The 11,513-nt window shown below is 35.4% G+C and overlaps 1 protein-coding gene across 1 annotated transcript; it reads left to right on the forward strand.

The window, feature by feature from the left end:
• The first annotated feature begins 9,955 nt into the window (after positions 1–9,955).
• On the forward strand, positions 9,956–11,131 carry LOC131014481 (transcription factor bHLH118-like). The gene is made up of 3 exons (XM_057942473.1): positions 9,956–10,393; positions 10,481–10,816; positions 10,905–11,131. The coding sequence occupies exons 1-3, from the start codon at positions 10,115–10,117 to the stop codon at positions 10,974–10,976; spliced, it is 687 nt and encodes a 228-aa protein (XP_057798456.1). The 5' UTR covers positions 9,956–10,114; the 3' UTR covers positions 10,977–11,131.
• The last annotated feature ends 382 nt before the right edge of the window (positions 11,132–11,513 follow it).

Raw genomic sequence — 11,513 nt, forward strand, 5'->3', positions numbered from 1 at the left:
ATACTAGGGAGCCCCCTGTACTTGAAGGGTATTGTGATGCAAATTGGATATCTGATGCCAAAGACTCGTTCTCAACGAGCGGTTATGTATTCACTGTGGGGGGTGGTGCTGTGTCTTGGAAATCCAAGAAGCAAACTTATATTGCTAGATCGACCATGGAATCCGAATTCATAGCTTTGGATAAAGCTGGTGAAGAAGCCGAGTGGCTTAGAAATTTCCTCGAGGATATTCCATGTTGGTCGAAACCTGTGTCGTCCGTAATAATTCATTGTGATAGTCAAGCTGCTATCGGACGAGCACAAAATAATTTGTATAACGGTAAGTCGAGACATATTCGTCGACGCCATAATACCGTGAGACATTTGATCACGAGTGGTGTTATCATAATTGACTATATAAGATCAATTGATAATATAGCCGATCCGTTGACTAAAAGTATCCATCGAGATCAAATGTATAAGCTGTTAGGGGGAATGGGTTTGAAATCCACATCTTAAAGATGATCATAGTGGATACCCAACCACGATGACTGGAGGATCCCAAGAACTTGGTTCAATGGGACAACTAAGCTATGAGAATCTGTGTGTTGAACACTCGAGTTGCCTATTCCTTGTAGAACAGTGAGTGTTCGGAAACCTGCATGTGGTGAGGTTAAGTCCCTGACTTTTAATAACTCTAGAATTTCTCAATGAGGACAAGTATAGCAGGATGCTTGAGTTAAGAGTTACCTATATAAGTGTGAAGAGTGGCCGCTTCGATTGAAACACTTATGAATCCAAAGGGGTGTTCCAAGGCCCGTAATGGACACAAACGTAAGAACGAATGAGGATTGAAGCAATATTGTGTCAGTATTGTTGACTCAGTATACACCGAGGAGGACTAGTTCAAGGAACCATATCCACTAGGCCGCCGGTATACTCGATAAGATTGACTATGGTAGGTTCAAAGCCACAAGCTACCTTTCCAAATGCAATGTTGTTTCTTAAGAGGACTGAGCTAAGTGTCTGCATACATCTGCATACGGCTTTCTCACTCATGTGGGGGATTGTTGGAAATATGGTTTTATACCATTTCTGGAATTAATTATTTAATTAAATATTTGTTATTTAATTGAAATAATTAGTGGATGTTAATCTACGTCTCGAGTAGATGAACGTGGTATACTTGAAGTCTCAAAACCGATTTCCGGTGAGTGAGATATTGTATATCAAAGTTTGGATGTTGAGAAGGGAAATAACACTAGTGAAGTGTTATTGTCCCACATTGGAAAACAAGGGAAGAATACTCTTGTATAAGAATAGCAATGCTCGTGGAGCTAATAACTTGTGGGCTTGCTAGTGGGGTTGGATGAAGGCCTTGGCCTCGCGCACACACACACACGCGCGTCGCCGCCGACGATCGATCGATCGATCGGACGGACGACGACGCCGCAGCCGGACGGGCGGGTCGGGTACGGGCCGCGGCCAAGGACTTGGATCTTGGCAATTGGTGCTTTGGGTGGTGTTTGGGTCCAAACTATATAATTTTTTGGACAAAATACTTTTGGGCTTTTTGGATTGTTAATTCTCAGCCCAATTATATTTATTTTTTCAGCCCAACAGAAGCCCATCCGTTTCAGCCCGCCCAAGCCTTGAGCTGTAGCAGTTTTCGAAACTGCTCAATCTTTTGAATTCTGGAATTGATGCAGAATGAATTCTGTAACTTCAGAATTCAAATTGTGTAACATCCCAGCAGTTTCTTATGTGGATTAATTCCCATAATGCAGACTTAATTTCCCCCTTGTTGAGATGCCTATAAATATAGTACTAGAAGCATGGCATGAGTACACACGAAATTATGCATTTTGCTCACATACTCTCACTGCATACTGCTCAGTCCTCGATTCCATTACGTTCGCCGGAGCTCGCCGGATTGTGGTGCTACATCCAACGAAACGTCGTCGTTTTACCTTTGGGGAAGATTCGCCAACACCGTGAGCACTACCGGGGCGATAATCTTCTTGCGGGAAGAGTTTCATCTCGACTCGACGCTTTCCACGTTTGTTTTATTTCAATTGTAACTTCATTCCAGTTTCCTTGTTACTTCTAATTTCTTTATTTTCTTAGTTCAGTTCTCTAGCTCCGATTGTTTTAGTTTGAGTTGTAATAGTTCCCTCGATCGTGCACCCCGTTTGTAACATGCAAGAAACATGAAGCTTTTTCAAAGAAAGGCCTATGGAATGCTACTCTCTTGCCCAGCGAGCTCTTTGGACAAAACCTGTGACTGATTCGCAGCAAAACAATGCGGCTCCTGCTAGATTGATGTGCTCTCGGGATGGCCAATTTGATGCTGCTGGTTCGGGGATAGCTGAAGAAGGCGAAGCAGCAGCGGTCATGTGTGGATGTTACTCTTGAGACTCATTGTTGGCGTCACGGATCCTTCTTCCATTGGATAACTTCACCAGATGTGACTTTAGCTACTCTCCTCGTCTACCCAATTATGCGCTACGTTTTGCCTACTTTTCTTCAGCATTTGCCTCATCTACTCAACTCTTTTGTCGTTGAGTAATGCAACTCTTTTTCCCCTAAAAAAAATATTAAAATGTCATTTCAGTGATTTCACGGTAACTAGGTCATTTATTAATATATCTAACCACTTATTTTCATATAAATAGGGCTGTAAACGAGCCAAGCTACTCGTGAGCTATTCGACGTTCGACTCGATAAAAGCTCGTTCGGTAATTTAATGAACAGCTCGTTTAGGTAAACAAGCCAAGCTTGAGCATGACGATGCTCGGCTCGTTAGCTCGTGAACAAGCTCGTGAAGTGATTTATCTTAAAAACATAAGATTATTCATTAAATGTCTTACTATATTTTATACAATATGTAGTAATATTTGGATTATGTATCTAATTAACATCATTTATTTACAAGAAAATAGTAAATATAATATATTTTTGTGAATAAAATAACTTATATATTTGAAAATTAACCTATGTATTAGGAAAATAACTAAAATTTAAAATAAAAATTTAAATTTAAAAAGCTCGATTAGGCTCGGCATTGTATTCGACTCGATCAAAGCTCGATCGATAATTAATCAAACAGCTCGATTAGCTAAACGAGCCAAGCTTGAACAAGACACTATTCGGCTCGGCTCGACTCGACTCGATTACACCTCTACATATAAATACTTTTCTACTTCAAAGTAATATGAATACGTTGAATTAATATAAAAATTTACAGATTTGAGGAGGTTATTTTTAGTTATAATTCACACACACTCGTACTAACATATATTGTGTTCTTTTTGGTCGTAAGCTTATCAATAGAAAAGAAGTGAAAAGAAAAAAATAATTTTTTTTATCACATTTTAGCAGTCTCCACTATTTTTATCTCATGTTTTATTTGGTGGAAAAATATATGAAAATAATACAAAGAGAGAGAGAGAGAGAGAGAGAGAGAGAGAGAGAATAGAGAAAAATGAAAAGAAAGAAGGAGAAATATAGAGAGTATATATTTTAAGTACTGTAAAATGAAAGATCAACGTTTAAAAATAAAAAAATAATAAAAGTTGAAAGATCATAAAAATATACAATATGGAAAAATATTATCACACATATAACTTGTAATAATATTATCATGAATTGAAGTGCAAAAAGTGGAAAAAGGGACTGTGCATAAGACCACACAAATCACACAAAAATAAGTTACTCCCTCCGTCCCGTTAATAATGGCACGTTTCTTTTAGGCACGAAGATTAAGGAGAAGCAAATTAGGTGAATAAGGATTGTGATCCACATGTTTAAGTTTGTGATTAAGGGATTGTTAATTATTCCTATTTTATCAATATAAAAAAAGATTTTATTTCTTTATTCATTAATTTAATTTTAATAATCTGTATTTAAATTTATAATTTCCTAAAAATCGTAAATATACAAAAAAACTCAAATTTGAGAAATGAAACTGAAATTGTGAGAATAAAGAACAGAGATGTTCGTTTGTTATAGAATTAACTTAGTCAAATTCCAGTTTATATAAATGTTGTCTTTCTTCTTTCTGATGAAAAATTGAAATTCTGAAAAGGAAAACTAAAATTCTGAAATGAAACTGAAATTTCTAAAATTCGAAATTCTGAAAAATGAAACTCCAATCCGCAAAATGAAATTGAAACTCAAATCTGAAAAATAAAATTTGAAATTCAACAAACACGCTTGAAAATCTGCAAAATGAAACTCAAAGCAATTGCCTCCTAAAGAAATTGCCTCCAACAACAAGAAATGGGTGAAAACATTTGCAAGAAATTAAAGAAATTGCCTCCTAATCGTCGTCAACAATAGAAAAGCAACAATTAAAGAAATTCTGCAAATTTCTTCACCATGAACTGATCTCCAATCTCGCGGCACAGAGAGTGGCGAGAAATGAAGGCGGTGGAGGGTGGCGCGGGCTGCATCGACGAGCGGTCGTCTTCATGGAGGCGCAGATCTGATGATGAAAGAGGCGGAGGCAGAGGGGGGTGGATGGGGGCTGCCGGTAGGTTTTTCTGGGGAGGGAAGCTTGGGGGAAAGGCGACGTGAAGGTGGAGGCGGCGCAGTACAGGAGGTGGCGCTAAGCAGTGGAGGCGACGCTAGGGTTTAGGAGATGATGGTGGAGGGATGAAGAAGAGGGTAGAGAGGGCAGGAGAAGGCGGCAGAGGAGGCTGGGTGGACGCGGAGGCGGTGGGTGGACGCGGAGGCGCCGCGCTGCCGCCGTGGAGGAGAAGAGGCGGCGAGGGTGTAGCAGTTGAGAGAGAGTGAGGGTAATCGGGAGAGAGAGAGAGAGAGTTAAGAGTGAGAGTGAGAGTGAGAAGAATGGCAGCGAATGTTTTTTTTTTAAAGTTGTTTTAATTAGGCTTTTAATTAGGATTTTAATTAACACAAATCACTCCCTTATTTTTTCCAAAATAGGAAACGTGCCATCAATAGCGGGACAACCCAAAAAGGAAAACGTGCCATTATTAATAGCGGGACAACCCAAAAAGGAAACCCAATAGCGGGACAACTCCCTTATTTTAACTTATTGGTTTAGTTACCAATTTTAATCCACTCACAATGAAAAATCACAAATGTAATTACACACTCTCTCGAGCATTTTATGAAAGTAGTTTAATATATTTTCTATGCCCAGTAAGTCTTAAGAAAAATATACTAACTCCGAAAATCACGCAAAGAAGTCCATGTAACCCATCTATCTCTTTTTTAGGAATCAAGAGGTAATCATATCATGCATTCTCAAACCGATTGACCATTAATTATCACTCTTAGGTCTCAAATTGAACATTAAACATGTAAAATAGTGGCCAATTATTTAACATGGTATAGAACACTAAAAATCATAAATCATACTCACTCCGTTCCATTAAAAGTGGCATGCATGTATTCCATTTTGGGTCCCACTATAAGCGACTTGTTTCCATAAATGACAAAATTTTACCTTTAAAAATGTTTTGGCCCTACCACTTTTAACTAATTTACACATTGTTCTTATTTTGTATGCTAGCTCAAAAGTTTTGTGTCATTTATAATAGAACAGAGGGAGCAGATTGTAAAGCAAATTGGAATCAATAATCAGACACATAAATAAAATACATCATATAAAAGTTAATTCACACTAGAATCATATAAAAATTTAGATATAATTAATAAAAATACATCAATATTGGAGAACATCAATAAATTAACTAAATAAAACCCATAAGCAAATTCATGATGAACAACTTGAACGGCTTTAATCCTTGCGGAAATTAAATCTAAGCTTCAAAACTAAAGAGTTATAAAAAACGAAGCAAAAATAAAATTGTGTTGATAACACTCATTTTTCTATGATTTTTAATGTTCTTAAGATGTTAATTGTATAGGAAATTGAGTGTTTGGTGATTGTTTTGTGCTTAAATTGCTTTATCTTGTGAAATATGGTACTTGCTCGTACTTTGATGAAATCTATAGAAATATCAAAGCTTACTTTGGAGATATGATTTTAATGAAAGTTGTAGACCATCTCAATACGAGTTCTTGGGCGCAATCGGATTGTAAATCGGAGTTCGTACGAAGGAGATATGGCTGAAACAAGAAAGTTGGCGCAACAGTTAATAGTGGCAGACGGGATTTTGCGAATTTTCAGGAATTTGCGATTTTTCGGGATTTTATCAGTATTTTTGAGTTCTGCACTTTATTTATCTCCTATGCTCTATATATAGGTCCTTTTGTTGACCTATTAGACACTTCTCTACATCTCTCTTCTCTATCTTTTTAACATTGTTCAATTTTAGACTTGAGAATTTATTGCTTTCAAAGATTAGATTGAAGATTCCAATTGCTCATCCTGACTTTTTTTTGGGTTTTATCAATTTTATTTATTTTTATTGCTTTCTTTTTAATTATGTTTTTTGTCTATTTATTTATTTATTTATTCATTTATGTCTAACTAGTTTTCTTTTCTAATTCTAGGGTTTATAAATAGTTGATTGAATTTCTATTATTGATTTATTGATACACTTTTGTGTTCTAGTTTCTGATTCACAATTCCTGGTGCTTATTTCTTGTGAATTATAATTTGCATGTTTAGCTTTTAAATTTAATCACCTAGTGGAGATAACTGTTTAGCGGATTAAGGAATGTATGATATGATTTTAACTTTGAAACCTAACGTAGATAGGTAAATCATAGAAATCTATTCTTGTGAGCGTTTGAGAGTTAGAAGATTTTCTTGAGACCTAGCCGAGATCGAGAATTTAATAATTAGCTATCATAAACTGTTCTAGCGAGAGTCTATGATTATTTATGTACTGATCTCTTGTCAGGACTAAATTAAATTGGTAATTTAGATTAATATGTTAATTGTGTAGATGTAATTAACAAAATTACATTCCCTATAATCAGTCTTTTATATCTTAGATTTTAATATGATTTTATTTGTTCTGTTTTGAGTTTTTATTTTATTCTCCATATTTTTGTGTTTGCCTGGATATTGCAGTAGTATTTATTAGGATTATTCATAGTGTTTTCGCTTATCAGTCCATGTTGATATGATACTCGTTTGCTATTTATACTACAATTACATCATGTTATTGCAATATTTTTGTTGCTAATAAATTAGTGATCAGTGTTAAAAGAACTAGATAAAGATGTCGTATTGTTTGATTTTTAATTTGACTACGCTGCAAGTGCACGATGTAATTGTATTAGTAGTGAGCAAGGTAGTAATCTAATATTGTAATTACTACTAATTCATTGAAATAAATTTATCTAGACTATCAAAGTGATTGTTTAACTAACAACTACTTAGATAATATGAATGAATAATAAGATCAAACAAAAGTAAAGATGAATCATGAAACTTAAGAAGTGATCTAGAGACTAGACATCAATGGATAGTAACTGGACTTCAATCTAAATTAATCAACTCTTAAAAGATCTTACTTATCTAGAGCGATCAGGAAACTAGCCTTAGCCTCATCTCGGACGACTAAATCAGTAGATTGCATGTCATAATTGCTAGCATATAACTCAAAAAGGCACAAAAGATCACCAAATTAAACACCCTCACCTAAATACTCACCCCCCCCCCCGATTTATCAAAACGGCGTGCCTTGAGCTCCTATTCAGTGTTGATTATTCTCTCCTGAGCTCAAACCAACACAATAGAAATGGCAAAATGATGGTCAATCATTCAAAAATGAAAATTAAACTATGGCTAAAAGAGATCAAGGTTTTCGATCAAGAGATATATTAAAATGAATATCAATTCATTACAAATACATCTAGTATAATCCCTAAAATAAAAGGATTTAGCCAATCATTCTAATTAGAAGCACAATACCTCAATGGGAAACATAATCAAAGAAAGTAAGGTTTAAAGGACAAATCCTATAAACAAATGCTTCTAATCTTGTTTCTTCAATTCTTCTTCTTCTTCAAACTCCATCAATTTCTTGGTGTGTGAATGTAGAAATGGTGGTTAGGGCTCAATGAATGATAAATTTCCCCCAAAATAGAAGGATTTTGTAGTGTGAGATGAAAATCGCCTCTGTCGCCTACAACAGATGAAACTCCGTCTTTTTCCACGACCACAACTGAGGACATGTGGAAAATGGGTTGACTCGTGGTCATGGCCCGCGACCCCTGGGCATGGTCACGGGAACTCACTGGAACAGACAACAATGACATCATAGTCCATGGTCATGGTTGCAGGGTCCCTATCGCACTCGACTTGCACTCGATTTTGTTTTCCTTCTTTCAAACTTCGATTTATTCACTGTTTTAGCTCACATACTCTTACCGAGTTTTCCTTCGACCCCATCGACTTTTTTCTTTCCAATTTTTATTTGATTTTTCATGAAAACTCACCAAAACTATCATCAAGTACAATCTCTTCAAAATATCAAACAATAAGGCGCAAAAGCACTTTTCACATATAAAATACAAAGGAATTAACATCTAATTTATACAGAAATAAAGCTCAAAACCAAGTTTGTGAATTATATATAGGCATTGGGCCAAAATCCAATAAAAATCGTGAAAATGTGTGAACAAAAAAGTCAGATGAAGAAGACGATCAAAACCCATCAACCGCAATTTTCATCCTAAAAAGCTTACAAAATACCAACATTCCGGTTATCGTTTTCACTGAATTTTTCCAGTGCAGGACTACCTACTTGGAGAATTTTCGTTCTTATTTCTCTGCAAAAACGCCTACCTGATTCGGCAGGTTGCCGTTTTTGCACGGTAGCGTGTGAGTTTTGTGTTTGCTATATCTTTCTCGTTTGAAGTTTGATTTTCGATTTGTATGTGTCACCGAATTTGTATCGAGATATATAATCTTCAACCTCACTTCAAACAAATTCACCTAAATCATGCTCAATATTTCTGAAAAATCACTAAAACAATAAGCAAGTATCACATTTTACAAGATAAAATAATTCAACACCAAATTAACTATCAAATGCTTCAATTCCTTACAAAATTTAAATCCTGAGAGCATTTAAAACATAAAAAGATGGACCTCAAAAAAAACATAATAATGGAGCAGTGTTATCAATGACCAAGAGACTCGCAATATAAAAAACTCCATCCATCGCATTTTTTAGCATTCATATTTTCTCTTTTGGCAGTTCCACATTTTGATATTCATTTTTATTTTTAATAAAGGTAGGTGGAACCCTTTGCTCTACTTTAATTATTTTAACACTCACATAAAATATGGGATCCATGTTCTACTTACAACGCCATCCTACCAATTTATTAAAACTTGTGTCACTCTCAAATAGATACTAAAAGCCGAGACGGAGAGAGTATAAACTACCTAATTATAATAATTAAAAGTAAAATTTGGCTCATTTGGGATTCGATTCTGTAACCTGCTTGTTGATTGTTAGCCTTATTATTTCAAGTAATGCAAAAATACAAGATTTAGTCACGTAATGAAAATTGCATCTAGTTAAATAAATAAATTTGCGCATTATTTGCTCAAGAAACACGTTTCTTGACCTTACTTATAAACAGTTTAAGAAGAAAACAAATTAACGTAACTTTCAGCTGCAGCGCTGCACTTAAAAAAAAAAAAAATCCAACTTGCTAATCACGATTAAATGTCAATTAAGCGTCTTAATCACAGTGAAATCTTCTACTCTATTGCTTTACGTTTCCACCCTACCACCACTAAGATATATATATTTGTCTAATCTCGCATAACCTCGGATTTCCACGTTGAGATTTTCGAATTAAATTATATCTAAATCCCAACTTCTATGAGCTAGTCATCAACAGTAACATTTTGTTATTATTCGTATTCCCGCAGGGTCAATTTATTTTAACCAATAAGGAATCTACAGACGGTTTAAATTATGATTAAAATAATAATTAGGTTTAGCACGGGTCTATTGCAAATGCTGTAGTCTTACTACACCCTAATCAGTCATATGTTGTTTACTGTTGGTTTGATAGGCTGCTCCTATGTATTTAATGCTCCTTTCACCTCTGTCTTTTTCTCCTAAGATTGATTAGATTCTGCACCACACTTATGTACTAGACTCTCTCTCTCTCTCTCTCTCTCTTCATAGTTAAGAATATTGAGGAAAGAGGGTTAGGCTCAATTCATAATGTTTCCAATCTCAAGTGATGGGGTAATTGAGGACCCTTGGATATTTTTAGAGCAAGATGGATTTCTGCTTGCCGATATTCCCATTTTAGATGGCAACGAACATCCTCAAAATAGTGTGAAAAAAAGGCCGAGAAAAGCCCCAACCTCCGCCGGAGTTGAAGAAAACAGCAGCGACTCCAAGAAGACTGCTCACAGATTTACTGAGAAGCAGAGAAGGCAAGAAATGACAACTCTTTATGCTTCTCTCAGATCCCTTCTCCCTCTTGAATACATCAAGGTCTGTCTAATTAATTAATTATTTACACTTCATCAGTATTATTTTGCCGTTTCCTTACCTTGTATGTTTTGTTTCAATCGAGTCTAGGGAAAGCGCGCTGTATCCGATCATATGGACCAGGCGGCCAATTACATTAACGATATGAAGAAGAAAATCGAAGAAATGAAACGAAGGCGGGAGAGCTTGAGGAATGTAGCAGGAACTGCTGCTGAAGCTCAGAATCAAACCTCCAATGCTACCGATTACTGTGTTAAGATAAATGTATTCACAGATGGGGTTGAGATCTTGATTAGTAGTAGCCTCAATAAAGATTGTTTCCCTCTTTCTATGGTGCTTTCCGATTTGCTTAATAGACAGCTCCATGTAATCAACTGCGTTTCTACAAGAGGCCAACGATGTTACCTCCACAAAATTCACATTCAGGTATATATATAAATATATTCTTTGTTTGATTTTGGGTGTATATTAGTATTGTTTTTCATTCTTATAATTAACTTTTCCGTATTTCCAGCTTAATAATTCCACAAGCATTGATGTAGCCGAGTTACAAGAGAGATTGGTGGATTTGCTTCAACTTGCTTGACTGGCAATGCAGCTGGAGTATGTAGTGAGCTCCACAAACATCTACTAGGAGCCATAAAATGAACTTGAGACTTTGTAAATCTGTATATATGATCATCAAGATTAATTTCTACTTTCAAAATTGTTTGTTATATATTTTAATTTATTGTTTCATGATTTCGGCTTGGCTTTATTTATTCCCATTAGTAGTATTTTTTTTTTCAAATTAGTTCTAAAGAGGCTAAGAATATTGCCATTAATTAGTTCTTAATTATCTTCATCAAGATTTCAAATTTGATGGGATTATATATGTCTGGGTGCTGTTTGCTGTAGGCATATGCCTTCTTGTGCTGTTGTCCAATACTTTTGTATAAAAGGTTTAATTGAGGAAAGTCAAATATTAATTTGTTCAATACTAGGTGCTAAGCTATTCTTTAATTAATATGTTTTCTTAATTAATTAAAGAACTATAAACAAGTGATATATATCATGACTTTTTGTTGGTGATTGTTGCATAAGAGATCATTGGAGTAACTCAAATATGAATGGTCAGCTCGAC

The sequence above is a fragment of the Salvia miltiorrhiza genome, chromosome 3 (genome assembly GCF_028751815.1).
Source record: "Salvia miltiorrhiza cultivar Shanhuang (shh) chromosome 3, IMPLAD_Smil_shh, whole genome shotgun sequence".
Classification (NCBI taxonomy): domain Eukaryota; kingdom Viridiplantae; phylum Streptophyta; class Magnoliopsida; order Lamiales; family Lamiaceae; genus Salvia; species Salvia miltiorrhiza.